General features: G+C 46.1%; 1 protein-coding gene across 6 annotated transcripts in view; it reads left to right on the top strand.

The window, feature by feature from the left end:
* The window catches only part of Map2k5 (mitogen-activated protein kinase kinase 5), a 229,043-nt gene that overhangs the window by 192,440 nt on the left and 17,045 nt on the right, over nucleotides 1-19,558 (top strand). For 5 of the 6 annotated variants that reach the window (XM_038321200.1, XM_038321199.1, XM_038321198.1 and 2 more), the window contains 2 exons: nucleotides 4,902-4,963; nucleotides 8,303-8,348. In XM_038321200.1, coding sequence (XP_038177128.1) covers nucleotides 4,902-4,963; nucleotides 8,303-8,348 — 108 coding nt within the window. The other variant, XM_038321201.1, reaches the window with a different exon arrangement.

Raw genomic sequence — 19,558 nt, 5'->3', positions numbered from 1 at the left:
GAATATAGAAGAGGGAGTCAGGTCTGCTGGAATTGGGGTGACAGTGCTGGGGACCAAACCTCTGGAAAGGCATCCCCGTGCTCTTGCAGGCAGAGGCATCTTTCCGGTCTCATGGGGATCGTTTTAAAGCCACGAAATGTGGTTTTCAAGCAGGACCTCTCTTTCATGAAAGTGACAGTCAGTTGTTTGTAAAGCTCTTTCTCAGTTACGCTTTCTGTATTTGGAGGGGCCCCCTTCCTGCACTGTGCTCACAAATGTGCTCGTCGGGAGACTTGCTCTGTGGCAGCAGCTGTCTGGGACTGGATGTCTAAGCTTCTTCCTTCTTCCACCTCTGTGAGTGTGCAGGTATACAGAGAGAGAGAGAGAGAGAGAGAGAGAGAGAGAGAGAGAGAGAGAGAGAGAGAGAGAGAGCTTTTCTTGCTTTTCTGCTGCTTGCCTTTTTTTATGCCTGAGTACCTAGCTGACAAGTGCTAATAACAGAATACCCAGAGAGAGAGTCCAGTTGAAGTTGGCACACATTAAATATTCCGGACTTGTCCCTTTGCTCAGAGATTGTGCATAATTAATAATTAAACAGTTTCGGTTGTAATGGGTTGACCTCGCTGAACTGTTCATTACTCACAAGGCAAAGGCATCATTCAAACTTTTTTCCCAGTGTCCTTCGCTGTTCTCTGGTGTGCAGCCTGCCTGTGTTCAGTTGTTTGGCAGAAGGAACTTACCAGATAGTCACGAAACCTCTGAAACTGCAGATTGTCCCCCTGCATGCCCAGAGCTGCTTACCAAAATGCTTCGTGGTGGCTGCTGTCATATAGCAGTTGCCTGCTTGGCAGCAGGATCCAGCTTGTGTTTCTTAGCTGGATTCTGAAGTTGTTTGGGGATTCAAATCTCAGGTTAAAGCTTTTGGCTAAGGTTGTACCTGCTCATGTGGTCTAGACCTTCATGCTTAGATGCTTACAGAAAGCTTCTAAACAGGAAAGCCCTGAAGGTGGCATCCAGTCCCTGGGACCTAAAGGCTTGAATTACCCATTTTTCCCAGTTTCCACCACTAGCATGGCTGAGGCGGTAATTTACCCGCTTCTTCAGTCAACATGCATGGTTTTCAATCCTTTTCTCCCTCTTGCCTGAGCCCAGTTCACAGGAGGATGTTTTTGGTACATGGCATCTCCTTTACTGGAGTCACTGAATCCCTCAGGATGGGTCCCAGTCCCTCCAATCCCCTCCCCATCCCATGATGGGACGCTTCCTCTTCTGGCACACCCTAGGGAAGCCAGAACCCAAATTTAGTGTGTGCCTGACCTCCCTCCTTCCCTAAAATTTGAACAAAATAACAAAATAGGCAGATTCTTGGAGGTCTTTCTCATCATAAGCTACACTAACTTCTAACTTTATTTTCTTTAAAAAAAGATTTAAAAAAAAAAAAAAAAGAATAGCCAGGCAGTGGTGGTGCACACCTTTAATCTCAGCACTCAGGAGGCAGAGGCAGGCAATCTCCTGAGTTCGATCACTACGTAGCCTGGTCTACATAGTGAGTTCCAGGATGGCCAGAACTGCACAAAGAAACTCTGTCTCAAAAAGGAAAAGAAAGAAAGGGAAGGAGGGAGGGAGGGAGGGAGGGAGGGAGGGAGGGAGGGAGGGAGGGAGGGAGGGAGGGAGGGAGGAAAATGTGCTTGAAAGCATCTCTGCAGCAGTATGAATATTCTCGGGCTGTCCGCTCTCTTGGTGTGTCAGCAACCTGCTTTTGTGCACTACAAAGCTCTCTCAAGGCCCCTTTGCCTCTGTTTGCCTGTGTGGTCTCCTCCACTCGCCTCTTAGCCAGCCCTCCACTTCTCAGAACAGCCTTCCTTCCTTGAGGCAGGCAAGAGATGAGGATTTTAAAGCAAAAGAGAAATATCCGGCAGCCTGCACATGAGATGAGACTGGCCCCCACACATCTCCGATGAGTGATTTCTCCCAGGCCCCACTGAGGTGAGAATCTGCTCTCTGTGGCTCTCCAAATTCTACATGGGCTGCTGGTTCTGAAGTAAAATAAATTATTCACGGCTACCACCCAGTGTTCTGTAGTTTTAGAATATGAGGGATGTAACAGGATATAATATTAGGTCTTAAATAAAATTAAGCATCCATACAAGGTGCTGCATGTCTCATTTCCCTTCCGCTGGGTTAAAAAGACCCCTTCATTTTAACAAAGCTGCCCAGCCTCCAATTCATCAATGATTTTCTGCATCCCACCTTGAAGCAAAGGCTGCATTAGCATCGTATCTTATACAGGAGCTTTGCAGAAATCCAGACCAGTTTAACCATCTTGGTAAATACTCAGTCACATGAAGACATTAAGCTTTTTTTCCTAAATACTGCATTCAAAAGCAACTATGGACAGTGTTTGGTGGCACACACTTTTAGTGCCAGCACTCAGGAGGCAGAGGCTCTGTGAGTTCAGGGCCAGCCATGGATGTAGAATATAACTCTGTCTCGAAAAATAATAAGTGAATAAATTAATAAAGCAACTGTCACTCAGATAGTTGGAGTACCACACACACCCAGGAAAGAAAAGGTTCGTGCAGGGACAATTAGAGGCGTTTTTTTGTGGATCAGAGTCCATAATTTTTTTTTTTTTTTTGCATCTTCGACTTTTAACTACCTTCTCAGTCATGGTTGTTGAAGACATTAAAGTGTCTAACATTTCTGGGTGTTCTTTGTCTTTTTTCTGAGACAGGGTCTCACTGTGTAGCATTGGCTGTCTGGGAAATCACTATGTAGACCAACTTGGCTTTAAACGCAAGAGGTCCATCTGCCTGCTGAGGACTGGGACTGAAAGTGTGTACCAACCACCACATCTAGCTAAAACGTCATTTCTTGACCCAGGCGCAGTCACACACACATACACACACACACACACACACACACACACACACATACACGATGACTTTTCTCAAAACAAGTCGGAAATGGTGGTGCCTCATTTTGTTTTTGCTTTTCCAACCAATGGGAGTCTGGTCTGCTTGCAGTATGTCGCTGAGGCTGGTCTGCTCTGTGGGTCTCGGGCCTTTGAGCAGCCACTGCACCCTGCTCTGTGTACTGCCCTTGAGTGCCTTTAGTGTGGCTTTGAACCTGAGCTTTTATTCACACCCCCTTCCCTTTGTTTTTTCTCCTCCTGGAAGGCTTTCTCTACTAAGGACATTTCAAGTTTGGAATTGCAGCCATCCTCTCCCTCTCTGGCTTCCACTGGATGAATCAATTCAGAGCGTGCACTCACAAAAGCCAAAATATATCTTGTTCATCTTTGCACACACACACACACACACACACACACCTTTTTTTTTTGGCTGCCTTGGCCCCCACAGTTCCTTTTGATTTAATTGTATTTTTCAGCAGTTTCCAAATTGTTTGAATCGGAAACAAAGCCTTAATAAGAGTTCTAGTTAATTTTCTGTCTTGTAATTACCGATCTCATTTTTCTGATAATTGGCCACAGCAATTATATGTATATTTACTAATCACATAGGAGGCTGTGCGGTTGTGTCTATCTGCCACCATTGATAATGACACGCATAGTGCAGAGGTGCTTTTATCTTCTTCTCCTTTCCACTACATCAAAGCTATTTCCTCTCGTTCTCCATAATGAATACATGCATGCATTTGACACAGTTGTGTGCTAGAGAAATTGTTTGGCTCCCACCAAATGCTGCATGCTCTGAGTTCCTAGCCTGCAGCGCTGGAAGGTTGTATGTAATGATATATTGCTCATCCAAATGGCCAAAGCACTCCAAAGCACAGTGAGATTAAAATAAGTCATTCCTTTGTTAATTTAAATAGGTGCATGTATCATACTTTGCAGGGCACTTTGTGTAGGGATGTCAGGGAGGGGAAAAGGCGCCGAAAGGTATTTTTAATAGCAAATGAGAACGGATGAGAATGGAGTCATTTGCAGCTGCCTACTTTATGTGGCTCTCTTGTTCCAACTGTAGGCCTAATGAGATGACTGGTGAAGTACTCTGCAGTGTAATTTCATTACATCCTGAGCGGCCACGCTATAAACACAGCGGCGCTCTCTGTCACTCGTGGAAAAACTCCTAAATTCTTAAAGCCTTCCTCTGCGAATGGCAATGGGGTTCTCTCCCCGGGTCACGAAGCCCAGTCATTTGTTGCCATGTAGTTTTCTGCTCTTTCTGAGTTGCTGCCACCGCCACTCCTCCTGGTTTTTGTTTTCTGTTTTGCTTTTTTTTTCTTTCTTTTTTTTTTTTTTTTTTTTTCCAGTCTGGTTACAGAGGTGGGAGTTTCCCATTATGTCCCTAATTCCTGGGCTTCCTAACACAACAGTCAGTCCAGACTGGCGGAAAAGCTGAAATCCCTTCTCGGGGAAACATCTCACCCTCCAAAGTGTCTTACTTTTAAATTAAAAAAAAAAAAAAAAAAAAAAAACAGAAGCCAGATGCAAATATGCAGCAAGGGGCAAGCAGTTAAGAGCAGTCAGATATACAAATAAAATGTAAATAACAGGAAGTGTAAATAAATAGCAAATCCAGGAAAAGAAACAAAGGTCAAAACAAGAATAATTTTCCCAGCTCTTGGTTAATTACAAGACCATTTGTGTGTTGCTTAAATAATCATTAATTTCTCATTTACACTTTCCCTACCTTCCTTCCTACCCCGTGGCTATCATTGTCCTTTTTCCACCTCCCCTCCCTTTCTGCTCTCGTGTTTCTCACCATTGTGAAATGTGTGTGGCTTGAAATTTGGCATCTTTACCTCACCGTGTGGAGGAGGGTTCGGCCAGTCCTTTTAATTGGATGAGGCCTTCCGCCATTGCAGCTCCTCTGTGAGGTGTGGGTGGAGGGTGGAAAAGGAAGAAAGAAGAAAACAATGTTGTGACTTTGGGTGACTTGTGTCCTCCTCCCTCCCAGGATTCACCAGTCCTTCCGCTTGGAGAGTTCTCGGAGCCGTTCGTACATTTCATCACTCAGTGGTGAGTCCCCGTTTGCAAACCCGTCATGCCCTCAATGTAAATGATACATGCCATTAACTCCGAGGCTCTCTGAGACCTTGTGACTCTCCCCGCTTCCTTTTGGAGATGGGAGGGACTTCTGGGCCCTGGGCAGCTGGGGCAACAAAGCCAAGAAATTGTTTAAATTATGTAAATGTTATTTACACACGGGTTGAATTTCCGAGCCTCCCCTCCCCCCCACACACACACTTAATAAACTATTGGGAAGAGGATTCCTCCCACACATGCACTGTTGCCATCCTCGTTGATTTTTTTTCCCAAAATACACATAATTTTCTAGCCCCTGTTGATTGACCTATGAAGCTTTTTTTTTAATGTAACCTCATTACCCCTAAAACTGCCTGTTACTTAGCAAAAGCACCATTTACTAGTTCACCTGATTCTCAGTAGATAACTTGTCCTTGGGTGTTTTTAAACACCTAGGGTCATGTCTCACTGAAGTTTGATTTTAAAGAGACCACAGAGACCTTTGCTGAGCCCACTCCCACCCTCGAGGGTCTGAGAGGAAATCCAGGGTTTTGCACAAGGGGTCATTGGAGCCTCCTAGCAAGGCCTTATCGTTTTACCCTGAATAAACAGTTTTCAACGCAGGGTTCTTTTCCAGCCTTCTGCCTTTTTCCTCCCGACAGGACACATCTTTCTTTTATTAGCCCTTTCGCCATTGCCCCAATCCTGCTGGACTTCTGTGGTGTGGCCTCTGGAGGCCAGTAGCTCCACTGCCCTCAGGCTCACCCCAGCATGGGGAATTACCCCAGAGACAGGAGACCATTCAGGGCACTGGAATGGTGACCTCCAGGGCAGGAGGCAGAACAGACCAAACATTCTGAAACTCCTTCATAACTCCCTGGCTCCTCTCCCTTCTTCACCCTTCCTGCAAGTGCACAGGCAGACCCTGCCAGGAGAAGCCATTCTCTGGGGCACTACAAGGTGGCGTGGACAGCTGCGCAGAGTTCTTGCTCAACTAGAATGGCTGTGTGCTGTCCCCTCCCCCCTCTCATGATCCATCTGATGGTTACACAAAAGTGAAACCAAGAAATATTCCTTAATATAAATGTCAAGCTTTATCACCTTTTTGACTGAGTGTAATATGTTACCTCTTAATGAAAATGTCTCAGACGGTTTATATTCCCCCAGAAAAAAAAATGAGGGAGAAAATTTCCCCCAGATCTAAAAAGTATAATTGCTTCTATTTACTTAAAATGCTTACATCATATTCCATAGCTTTTAGAAACTATTTTTACTCCAGAAATCTTTTGTTTCCAAAGCATGCCATACTCGGGGAAAATGCTTATTAATTAAACACCAGGCTCCTGAGCTCTTGGCGCTCATTGAAATTGTTCGTCAGAGCCCTTGTCCAGAAACAGATCAGGCTTTCCGTTCCTGTCTGTGCAATTCCTGAAAACACTCAGAAGTGCATCATGCCCCACTTTGTGTAGAAATTAGGAAACGCACTGCAGTTCCGGGCTGCCTGGAGCCCCGGCTTTGGGCATCACAGAGAGAGGTTGGATACCCGACATCTGTGCTGTCTCTGTGCGGTCTGAGACCAGCCTGGAAGTGGAGTGCTCTGGGCAGCCAGGGAGACAGCGCACGAAGCTTTACCACCCTCCCATCTAAAACATTAATTGGCTGTTATATAAAAGTTTTACGGAGACGGTGGGGGGAGGGGGAATAACCTGTGTTGAAATTTCCACAGATGTCAGCCGAAACAGAAGTGATCATGGGTAATAGCCTTGTTTTCCCAAGAGATACAGCTACTTTGGAATGTCAGATTAGGACTGTTACCAACTCCACTGGCGAGACAGCTTGAATCACTTGCTAATGGATGCCGCATTTGAGAGGTGCATATGGTTATTTATAGGGAAGGCAAATGTCCTCGATGTCATTAATGGTTCATAGCTATGGTTCTTGTTTACCAAATGATCATTAAATCTCTCTATTTAAAAAAAAAAAGTATTGTCGCAAATACAGCAGTCTCTCTTCGTGACTTCAGCTCACAAATGCTCCAAGTTCAGAACAGGCATGGCCACAGGTAGGCAGCTGCCCACGGTCACCTCTGTACCATTTGGTCCTTCATCACATTGCAACTGCTACTGATTACAGCTTCCAGTCTTACAACTGTGAAATGAATTATCACCTTGCATTTTAGCTAAAATAAATGCAAGTCATGAAGATGTGGAAGGAGCCGTCTGTGGTCTTGTGGCGTCTTCCAACCTTTTGCTTGCCGCTCATCATTGAGCACCAGAACCAAAGGGTATTTTTCTCATGTGACTTGACTGTCACCTTTCCTTTATCCCTCTGATCCCAGTGGCCAAAATAGAGCTCCATTCCCCGAATTTAAGGTTGAAATAAGGTGGCAGCTGAGTCAGAAAGAGAATATCGCTGTTCTTTCCACAGTGATTTCAAAACTAGAACTACAGGACTAGAGGGAGGGCCCAGTGACTGAGAGCACTGTAGCTCTTTCAGAGGACCTGAGTTGGGTTCCCAGCACTCACATGGTTCCCAACCACCTGTAACTCCAATTCCAAGGGCTCTCATACCTTTCCTGACCTCTGTGGGCTCCATGCATGCACGAGCCACATACATACATGCAGGTAAATACACACATAAAATAAATAAATCTTTTAAAATAGAATTGCGATAACTTATCTTTATTTCAACACTAACTTTAATTAAAGAATTCCCATTCCCAGTGTCTCCAGAAGTCTGACTCAAGGCCCGCATAAGATCGGGAATGTGTGTTAGTACTTTGGACAAGCATTGAGCTGGTGGATTTTGCTGTTGGCTTTCTGCCAGCTTAGTGGCCACACCAGCATCTACTGATGGCTTGGCTCTGCCATGGCCACCAAATGTAGGTTTTAACTAAGTCTCTATCGCTCTATTTACCAGTAAAGACTCGGGAGTCAGATGTTGGGGTGAAAACCTTCTAGATCAGAGAAGCTGAGACACAATCAGCTGACCATCTTTTTCGGCCAGAGATCCAGCAAGAGAAGCATCTCTCCACTCTTCCAAACCAAAAAGACCACTGAATCTCAAAGTTCCTCCTTACTCCTTCCTGTCCGTCTCTCTATCTGTATCCCTGGCTCCTCCAACCTCTCTATGGCTAATTCCTGTCAACTAGTCACTGGCTCCAACCCCTAAACCAAGGTTAATTTTATTGACACAGTCTTGGAGTTTCACAGTGTGATCAAATAGCCCGCAACATTTTGCAAAAATCCCAATTCCAGCAGAAACAGAGTGGAAATTAACAGCAAAAAAAATAATTACAAATATGAATGAGAGTCTTTTGTCTTCCCACTGCAGCATGAGGAAACAGCCCAAAGAAAGACCAGCACCTGAGGAACTGATGGTGAGTGAAATCTTCTTCAGTGTGTTACAACAGAGCCTGGCGTGAGGGGCTAGAGGTGTGTTTCAGTTGGTAGAGAGCTTTCCCAGCATGCTCAGAGCCCTGGGATCCATCAGCAGCACCTAATAACCTAGCATGGTGGCCGCACCTGTGATTGTGGCCTTTGAGAGGTAGAAGAGGATCAGAAACTGAAGGACTATCCTCAGCTTTAAATGAGGCTAGCCTGTGATACCTAAATCTGCCCTCAGCCCCAGCCTCCCTAAAACCAGAACATTTTTTTAAAAAAATCCACAGGCCAGAAAGCCAACATGACTTACTTTATTGGGCAGAGTTTTTCTCATTTTCTTTCCATGCTGGAGACTGAACCTAGGGTCTCGCACATACCAAGCAAGCACTGTCCTGCTGACTCGTATCCCCAGCCCTGTGCAGGTTTCTGAAGTTCAGACCTTTGGGCTTAAGTTTCTCTTTGGAAAGCCTCTCCATTCTGAAGCTTCACGAAGAACCCTCTTCATCTCCTTTATTCAGGGGTCACAGCTTCATGCATTCGCTCTTACTCCCTTCCAGAAGTCCCAGGGCTGGTGACAGAAGACAGCAAGAGAAGTGTGTAGTGTGGTCCTCCAGGGAATCATGACTATAGCGTGGGAGCCTCTTGACTCACGTAGAATGAAATGAGATCAGTTTGCTGTGAATCTTTCATCTTTCCTCAGAAACAGATACTGGGAGGTGGCCAACACTATGTTCCCAGCTCCAAGGCAATCTTGTTTTGATTGCAAATGACAGTCCTTACTCAAGCAGGAAAGGCACAGAGATGGTCCCTTCTCCATTCCCAAGTGGTCATCATTTACTCCAGATTGTTGATTGGAGGGTGCGAGCTGCTAGAAGGACGCTGTGTGGAGCTTTAGTAGCAGTGAGCAGGTCAGCTGTGTGCCGGCCGCACTTGGTGTCGCTCCCCGTCCTCAGACGACTGCAGTCAGCCATCCGTGGCCTTTTTAAGCAAGGTACCTTTCACTCTTCTTGGTTCAGAGGGTTTTGTTCTCTGGACTTTGTTCTAAGCCCCCAACTTCTGTGTACAGCAGAGCCCATTGTCACAGAATGCATGTCCCTTTGTTGTCACCGGCAGGTACATTTCTTTCGTGTCACACTGGACTAGGTCTCACTTTTCTTTTTTTTCTTTTCTTTTTTTTTTTATTTTTTTTTCCTCATGGTTTATTTTTTTTATATTTAAAAATTTCCATCTCCTTCCCTCCTCCTCCCCCCTCCCTCCCCTAGGTCTCACTTTTCTTAAAAGCGCCAAATTAAAAGCTCGTCCCCGAAACCTTTGCAATTTGTAGCTGTGGGTCTCGTGTCCAGACTGAAGGTGGGGTTGGGGGTTTGGTCTGATTTGCTATTTAATTAAGTAATTTGGGGGTTTTATTGTTTGTTTGTTGTTGGGCTTTGTTTGGTCTCTGGTGGTTTGGAAGATCTTACAGTTAGTCACATTCGAGAAAGCTTGGAGCAGGTTCAAGAAATAGAGACTCATTTACCTGGTCATTATTTTGCTATGCCTGGGTAGCTCAGCTGTTAGAACCGAGAAAGGGGGTTTCATAAAACAGATACCTGTGTGCAAGTGCATGTTTGATGCTGTAGTGAGCTGGCCACTTATAAATAAAACATCTGGAGATCATGTGTGCACCCATACATGCATGTGAATGTATGTATGAGTAAGGAACATCCTCTGAGGAAGGAGGTACAGGTCAAAAATAAGGCTGAAGGGTGGACACTTAGCTTTTGAATCCCTTATGTGTGCTGTTCCATCTTTTTATTAACAAATATATATATATATATTTAAAAGAAAAATAAAGAAAAACATAGTAACAGGAAACACCGTCCTACACTTAATTTTTTCTTTAACAGGACTCAGTGATAAGATTTTGGCAAATCTATCCCCAGAGGTCTAGCAGAAGTGAAGCCAGTCCTTGTTTGATGAAACTTGGTGAAGAGGCAGCAAACAGTGGGGAGGCAGCTGCAGTGGTCAAGGAGACCTGCCTGGCTGCTTTTGGTCAAAAACTCAATACAGGGGAGTTGGAAAGATAGTGGTTTTCCTTGTCTTGAGCCTGAGTTACATCCTGAGACCCAATCTCAAGAAACCATTTCTTTCCTCCTCGTAACATATTAATGGCTTTAGTTTCCTCTTGACCCTCGCTGCCTGCAACCTCATTGATGGTGTTCCCATCTGAAGACTCTAAGAGCCTTCTCGGAAATACAAGGGCTGTAGAGCCCATTTGTCACTATGGGTGGGGGCCTGAGCAATTTATCTCCCAAGTACAGTAACCCCAGCCAGCAGGTATCAGCTGCAGGGCCCACATAATTGTCAGAATTTCCCAGTGGGTCAGCATCTTCCAAGTCATGATAAGAAAATCAAAGATGGCGTGCTTGGAAAGATGACAGTTATCGATTCACCATTTGGAAAGTCTCACATGTACTCCAGGTGTGCCTCTGACTGGGAGGGAACACAGCGTGGTCCTGCCTAAACAGATATGAATGCAAGATGGGTGGTCCAGATCACCCCTTACCCAGAGCCTGGCCGTATTCATAGCAGCATTCAGACTTTGTATCTAGTTGAATAACAACCTTACAGACCCAAGTACCCAATATCAAGCTTTAAAAATCATTGTCCATGGCATTCTAAGTCTAAATATGAAACTCAAGGTTAAACTCTTTTTTTAGACCAAGCTGACCTCAAACTCGCCTGCCTCTGCCTCCCAAGTGCTTGGATTAAAGGTGTGTGCCACCGCCACCCAGCACCAGGTTAAATTCTTAAAGTTTTTAAAATCTCAGGTTCAGAATACATTTCCGTGTAGAACTACTAAATTCTATTCTCTGTTGTTCTTCAGATAGCTGTATTGCCCTAAATGGAAGTCTTGTGAAACTGGGCCAAGGAATCTTTATAATGCTCGCATGTTAAGGACCAAAGTCCATATTCAACTTCATGCAGAAGGTTCTCAGACTAGTCATGTTGCTGCATAGCTGTAACCAGTACTCAGGGGGTGGCTCAGCAGTTGAGAGTGTGTACTGCTCTTGCAGAGGACCCAGGTCAGTTCCCAGCCTAATATCAGGCAAGTCACAACTGCCTATAACTCCAGCTGTAGAAGGCATCCACTGTTGACCTCTGCCTCCACAGGTTAGGCACACTCACACACGTGTGCATGCAGCACACAAATAGCAATGTACTCCAAGTTTTCATCATTAATATCTATATTCTCTTTTGTGGTCACAGAGCCTGGCAAATAATCTAACTCAGACATTTAAAGACCACTGAAGTCCTGCACTTGTCCCAGTGGCACATGTGGTTTAAAGGACAGTAAACCACATAGGTAGATTCTCTCAAGGGAGAGGTCGGGTGCCCAGCTAGCAGTTTTAGAGGAGTAGCAAGAGCAATGTGGGACCCACCAGGGCAGTTAAGGGAGATGCTGTGTGGAGAGGCTAGTTGTGGAGCGCCCCTGAAGGATGGACTGAACTGTGTTCATTTCAAGGGACCGTTCCAGGCTAACGAGGCAGAACAGGCAAAGCACCCATGTCTGTGCACCCCACACCTTTTCAGAGCCTTAGAAGCCTCTAGTGCCTGCTGGAACCGAAACCCCTTTGACTTTGGTCTGAGAGAGTTCCAAAGTCACAAAGGTGGAGTTTGGTTGGGCCATGTATCCCCAGCTGGGCAGTCACTAGAGAAACTCCTCTAGTCGACGCAGAAGGCTCTAAACACTTTGACTCCACACCAAAGCAGCACAGAACCCTGTCTGTGTAGACCCTTCTGCTTGAGTAAGTGCTCTTGAATTGCACATCCTGTTAACTGCAGGGAAGTCACTTGTGCAGAGGACATGGAGGTGTCTTCAGCCATCAAGAGCCTAATCTATTAATCAGGAATCAGCTTTAAGGCCCAGGAAGTAAAGGAAGCCATGAGCTGTCAGTCTGCCATCGGCTCTCTCTGCTCCTGTAATCTTGATTCCACATGTGAAGAACCAAATGATGCCGCTGGGCTCTGTAACCTTGTACCAGTAATCCTTGGCAAAGAGTCTCCTGGCAGTAGAGACTAAGGAGGTGCAAAACATCATCAGGCTTCAGACAGCCATGGTCAGCTTCTGCCAGTCAAAAAGATGGGTGTAACTTGAGAGGAAAGGGGAAAAACACTACAAAGGTGGTGACGATATTCCCCATCATGCCTAAGGTCAGGTTAGAAGAGACAAGATATTACTTTAGAGACTTAAACTCGAGAACAGAAGGAACACTTGAGATGGGAGGCCTAGTCTTATTTTGTTATTCAAATCGTTATGTTTAAATGTTTAAGAAGCTAGGATGCGGAACATTGCTATGTAGACAGTTTGCTTCTGCAAACCATAAAGGATTGCTTCTGAGGCAATGTCTCCCTTTAGGTTCTATGGTAATGAAGGTCAGGCTGTGACTTGGCAAGGGTATGAGCCACAGTCCTTCCCTGTATCACCCCAAAGCAATGACCTTCCCCTTCCATGCCAGCATGTTCATCTGCAGAGCCTGGAGATATGCTGGGTCACAGGGCCTGGACCAGGACAGGGCCTGAACCAGGGAAGTCAGTGAGGAACCCGAGATTCCAGGCAGAATCCTGTGTTCATGTGCGGATTTGCGTCTTTTTTTTCCTGCAAAGAGAAATTCATAGTTGTCACCAGTTTTTCAAAGGGACTGTGACCCTCCGTGATTGTTCAGCTCCCAGGCTACCTTCCTCTTTGCTCTTTCCAGTTTCCTCTCAAGGCCAGACAAGCAGCTCAGGAAGAGGCAGCCACTCACAGGGAGGGTGCTTGCTCGGTGTGGGGGAGGAAAAAGAAGTGTCCTACCAGTGGGACTCTGCCAGGCTCCCTTTAACCTCACAGCCTGTCCCCAATGAGGGTCACAGCTCAGGAGCAGGCGGGTGACGGCCACAGGCACCCACAGTTACAATCTGGGCTCAGCGCGGAGATCGTTCTATGCATTTCGAGCATTTCCTAGAGCTTCCCGTGTCTAAGCTCTATTTAATGGAATCTATGCATAGTAAGTAATCAGGTCAGAAAAAAAGCAGCGTCCCGGTTTGAGATCAATCGCTGCCTAATACTTTATCGAGGCCACTTTATTATCTCATGCTGATCCGAATCTATTCTCCTCCTCCTTTGTAGCACACACTTCGGCTGTGGGAAAAGTACGGGTCCCATACATATTAAAAACATATACCCATTCTATCTGTATGTAAATGCGTGAGGCACAGCTGGATACTGCAGAGGAGTTTGATTTACTAATAGTTATTATCTGTTCTCGCCGTTCAGTGGCAGAGAGAATTTCAGAAAAACAAGCTGGCACAGAAATTGTCTTTATGCTATTACTATCCTGCTTTGGTAACTGTTTAAAAACATGGGTTTTCTCCGTAGGTTCTAATAAGGCCTGTTGTTTTGTGCGTTTCCCTGTGTGTCTCTCTGTGCATTCCAGAACAGGGTATCCTGTGTTAGCCTCTCCCCCAGTTTGGTTTTTCTGTTCCTAAGAAGCAACCTGGGGCTCAGTTTGCAATTGGAATGTCACAATTTGCTCAGGAACCATGTAAATCGTGGGGCTGGATATACAAGCAGGAGTGGACCTTAGGGGAGGGGTTCAGCCATAATCACAACAGGGTTTTTGGATGTTTGCTCCCTCCACCTGATCCCAGCTGCAAACACGAAGGCTTTGTGTGTGCGAGGTAGTAATGTTTGGGGGCTAATAAACACCAAACTGCTCCAGAAAAATCTGTTTAAACATTTAATTACTTGCAAAGAGATGTTAACTTGTTTAACTCCTCTAAATTAAACTGTCACTGGTAGCTTCTCTGTTTGCTTGAACCTGATTGTAATTACATTTTCAAATACTGTGCTTGGCTATTCTCTCAATTATGATAAAGCAAACATCTGTAGTCTCTTTCAAAGCGCGAAGGGGTCCCGGGTTAGATTTTGGTCCCTCCTGCACTCAGATCCCCGCCTGACTTTGGGGTTTACACACACGTCTTTGCTTGCCGCGAGACACAAACCTTCTGATCCACTGTGAAAAGCAAAATGCACTTTGCAAGCTAAAATGATTTCTCTTCTGCTATCTTAAGATCATTCGTTAACCAGAAAGACCAAAAGGAAAGGGGGTTCCATGGAGGCAGGTAAAGGAGCTGAAGAAGGGTAGAGAAGGGGCTCATCTCTGAGACCAGAAGGTTCTCTATGGTTGACAAAAGGTGGGAAGATGCTCAGCTTTCTGGATGCACAGGACCCACCTATCCAGCATCTCCCCACATCCTACTGAAGAGGCTGAAGGCCAGAAAAGACACAGTTCCACAGCCCCCTAGGGTGCTCAGGACCACTGTGCTGGGGGAAAACTTTTTAAAATACCAAGGGTGGTTAGTGAGTTCTTGGGAATGTGAATGGCATTCTCTACAACTGACCATCGCTTGTGTCAAGTACAATGTGTCTTATTTTCCTTCTTCCACTCCTCCTCTTTTCCCTTCTCTCCCTTCCTTGAGGTCCTCCTCATTCCCAACCCCGGAATTACAGACCTGTGCCAACATGCCTGTCGCATACAAACCTGTTTTTAAAATTTCTTGAGCGTCTGGCTCATTTTTGCAGACTTCATTTTTCCTTTGGATTCTATACTCTGTCTGTACACTCATTAGCTGTGGCACCCAGAATTTGGAGGCAGAAGTCCTAACTGGAGGCCCCTTCAAGCACAAAAGTCATTGGCAAATGATGGTAGCATCAAATAGGGTCCAACTGACAACTGTGTCATCCTCCCCCACAGGTTCTAAAGGCCATTAAAGTAATGATTGTGTTTCCTTATACATAGGAATACTCTAGTAAGGCTCATGTTAGCACTTTAACTGCATATAACTACAACACCAAAGTCACTGTCTGGGTGTTTGAGACAGTGCTAAATCAAATCAGTCCGCTTTAATTTGAATTTCTGATGGCAAGTTAGCACTTCAGCAAGACAGAAACAGCCTAGCAAACAGGCTTCATTCCTCCTGAAATGTGACCACTATGAGACTTTAAAGAATAAACACATGTATGTGTACATATGTGTATATGTGTGTACATGTATGTTTACAGGTGTGTATGTTTGTGTTGTGTGTTTTATGCATGCACATGGCAAGATACAGATGGAAAAGACCTAGCTTTAGCCGTCGTGATCTGGCAGTTCTCATTTCCAGATGAGGATAACTCCCCCATCCATCAAGTCAGATCCTTTTTTCTTTTAATTGCATGTATGTATTTGTTTGTTTGTTGTATGTGCAAGCATTATGGCACACATGTGGATGCCACAGGGCTTTTCAGGGATCACTTCTCACTATGTGGACCCAGGAGATTAAACTTAGAAGGTCAGGTTTGGCAGCAACCACTGAGCCACCTCCCTGGCCCCAACTCTGATCTGTCCTTAGAGCCATGACTCGCCTGTTTGAGACTGCAGCTGTTTGAACACTGCATTGAGCCTGCATCGCTCACGGTTTATATCACTGTCACCTTCTCAGTGTCTCATTTCAAGGCACAGTGAGGGGTTGCAGTCCCAGCCCACGAGGAAAGGGGTTACCTTAGGTGCATGGTTGGCCCCCTCTTCCCTCTTGTCGGATTCGCTGGGGGCTGAGGGAGCCACACTGTTAGCCTGCATCCCCCTGTTGGATACACTGAAATGCCTGCAGGTTCTGCCTTTGAGTGTCCAGCCTAGAAGGCGGCCCCATTCCTTCCTAAGGTCCCCTCCTCCTTCAGGTTTGCCCCTGGCAGGGCTCACTCCCCACTCTGAGCAGCACCTAGTGACATGCTAATCCAATCCAGAGCCAGTCAGTGTGTGCCCAGTCGGCCCTCACACCTCACAGAATCATCTGAGAGGTTTAGAGAATTGTGAGGGTTCTAACTAGACTGAGCATCCCCAGCCCTGTGGTCAGGGAACAGATATGCTTTGTTTTGTCTTTTACAGCCCTCTGGGTAACTAGAAGGAGCAGCCAGAGGGAAAGCTCACTGTTTAACGAAACTCACTTTTTTCTCCGACTAGATTGTAAGTCTGCTGAAGGAAGAGCATGCTCTCATAATTCAGTGCCTATCTCGGGCCTTGCCTATCAATCAGGCTAAATGCTATTGATCATTCTTTGCATGCACCGTTCTCGCTAATCCAGTCAATAAAGGCTGCTCTGACAGGAGAGCTGAAGACAAACAGGATGTGTCCCCAGAAGAAACTCACCCAAGGACAGGCAATCCCTGAAAATTATGACACCCCCATATGATAGTACATGGTCTGATTAAAATTTTTGTTTGATGCAGCTCATCCTGGTACAGTCAGCTTCTAGGACATTACTGTGTTCATGGGTGATAGTCAAAGCACTTCACCAAGCTGTAGGACATGGCCAACAACAGCAAAGCAAACATTAGTGTTTCAGCCCTACCCTGGAGGTGGGAACAGCCTGGAGTGCTAGGCAGGTGTTGCTCCACATCACAATCCTTTGACCACTGAAGAACTCACCTCCAACCATTAATTCCAAATCAAGAGACCATTCTCGAGTCAAGGAGTAAAGGAAACCTCCTGGCCAGCACCTCTTCTCCTGATGAGATACTATCAGAGGAGCCCCAGGTCTCCCCGGTCAGCACACCCGCTGCACACCACCCTCGTGCCCCAGTGCTCACAGGAATAGCGGTCAGGTTGCAGAAGCCCAGAAATGGTTAGCTGTTGAAGGTACATAAAGGATCTGAAAGCCAGTCCCCGGGACTTGGCAGTTGAAACTAGCAAAGTTGTTTTCCCTGTGAGAACAAGCTGATAAATAGATGCGATTCTTATCAATTATTAATGCGTCTAACCAGGAATGTCAGAGGGGGGGTGGGGGATATGAGAAGCCTCCTGTTTACAGTTGTAGCCAGCTGGATTTGTGTAATGGGTTGTTTGCTTTTTAATTTGTAGCCGTTTTGAGCGGGACCTTTGGGGCCTGGGAGTCTTACGGCTTCAGATACAGTGATGGGGGGTGCTAAACCTGTCTGCAAGGTAATTTGAGGTTCACATGGCCATTTAGAGACTGTAGAAAGGCAGCGCAGACATTTGGGCCTTCCGTCCTCTATTTAATTTTCAAGATTCGAATTAACCATCGGGCCCTGGTCTACCGAGAGACATCTGCTGGAGCATGGACTAGTTTCTTCCCTGTGTCCTGCTTCCGCTCCTCTTCTCGCTCCGTAGAAATGGCCACTGAGTCTGAAGTGGGAGAAAAGGAACCCTTCATTTATTCGAGCAAAGGTTCCCCTGGCACAAATAAAAATGGAATTTTAAAATGTAACCCGATTAACTCTTAATTGTACACCAATAGCCTGTGTTTGTCTTGGCTCCCTCAGAAGGCTTCAGCGCGACCTGCATCTCTGTCTAAAGTTGCGGGGGAGGGGGATTCAATTAATAGCAGGACTTTCTAATTGCGGGATCGGTATGGAGTTGACAAAAATTTGTATAAATAGGGTACATTTTTCTACTTAAGAGGGCTGTGCTGAGACATTTTTTAATTGGATTTTCATGGTGATTGACAGCATTTGATTATGACAGTAACTTTATTTGGCTGGACTGCTTTAGCCTCTTGTTCAGATTTCCCATCAAAGCTCCTTTTCATCGGCTCAGTCCCCGCGGAGCGGCAGTCATTGTGGAGCAGCCTTTTAGCACCTTTGTCCCCCGCTCCCTGGTGACGATTGGGCCCAGCTGGTAGTGGGTAGGAAATGGGCCTTTCACAAAGAGGCTGCGGCTCCCGCCTCTGTGCCTTCAATAATTCTAAGAGCCCCCCAAACCTGTTGAGGATTAGAAGTAGCTTTAGATGTGAAATGAGTGTTAAGTATTAGTAATCGGGAGATTAGGGCCCCCGGGACCACGAGAGATAAACAACCGCAATTAAGGCAAATCTGCCGATGTAAACAAAATTTAGCCAAAGCAGATGCCCTCGCCATTTTGGGGATTGATTGGAGGGCACCAAGGAATCGATTTTTGTCTTGTTTACACTTGCAGACCCCTGTGATACACTGGAAGGCTAAATATTTCATACCGCCTGATCTTAGTTAATTTTTTTCCAGTGCCTCACAGTGGGCGCCTCTCTTCTCACAGTGACCAGGCCCGAGTTTATCCAGCATTCACAGGGAGCAGCTAATTGTCTATGAAGGGCCCCCGTGTTTAAATGGGCTTGACAGGAATTTAAATTTTGTTTCAATCAACCCCTGTGCTCACAGCCTGCTCCAGCTTCTAATTTTTAAATTAAACATGATTTTTTTTTTAAGCCACAGCCTTGCCTCTGGAATGATCTCCCTCTAGCTTTTGGGAGGCAGACCGGCAAGCCTAGAAACTGGCAGATGCTGGAAAGGTCTTTCTCCAGAGCAGGTCTCACCCCCTGGCAGGAGGTCTGCAGAGCCTGGGCTGGGCTCCTGAAAAGTGGGTTAAGCATCCGGAGGAAAGCATGGCAGACTTTCGGGACCAGCGAGATTATAGCCTCCTGCACACAGGGTACAGGCTGGTTCAGAAGCTTTCTGTGCTGTGGAGAATTTCAGTGAGCACTCACTAAGTTTGTGCCCTGAGCCCCAGCCCCAGCTCAATGCAGTGTATCCCACCCAGCTATGGGAAAGGGGTACCTTGTGGTCCCTGGGTCCTAACTCCAGTTAGCCTGCAGCCTCACAGGAGAGATGAGGATAAATCAGCTACTCGTGATGGAATTGACAGGGGCAGGCACACACACACACGCACACTCAGCAAACACATACACACACCCAGACCCTTGTCTCAGCTGCCCGGTTCTGGCAGTCTCTGAGTGTCTAGAACATTGCCCTGTGCTCTCCCACAGCCCACTCCCCAGTCACATGGTGACTTCTCACCCAGCCACCCACATTCACCCCCTGCTGCCTTCCAGGCTGCTGCAGTGAAGAGGTGGCTTTCTCTAGCATGTTACCTTCCCACTGTAGCTGGTGATAGTCATGGACCAGATCACGGTTCCTAGAGCACAGATAAGTCCCATTTATCACCCTGCTCAGATCTTTAGCCCCAGCCTGAGACCAACACACAGCAAATGGCTACCGAATTGAAGCACTAGGAATTTATTGATGGGTAAAGTGAGTTCCGAGAAGGAAGGGTTTCCCTTGGCCCTGGGTATCTGGGGAGACTCGGTGAGTGGAGTGGTGTGTGACCAGGCCCCACAGGACAGGGCAGGTATTTTGTGCGACCATCGCTACCTATGC

The sequence above is a fragment of the Arvicola amphibius genome, chromosome 3, assembly GCF_903992535.2.
Source record: "Arvicola amphibius chromosome 3, mArvAmp1.2, whole genome shotgun sequence".
In the NCBI taxonomy this organism is placed as follows: domain Eukaryota; kingdom Metazoa; phylum Chordata; class Mammalia; order Rodentia; family Cricetidae; genus Arvicola; species Arvicola amphibius.
This window is presented reverse-complemented; position numbering and strand designations above follow the sequence as displayed.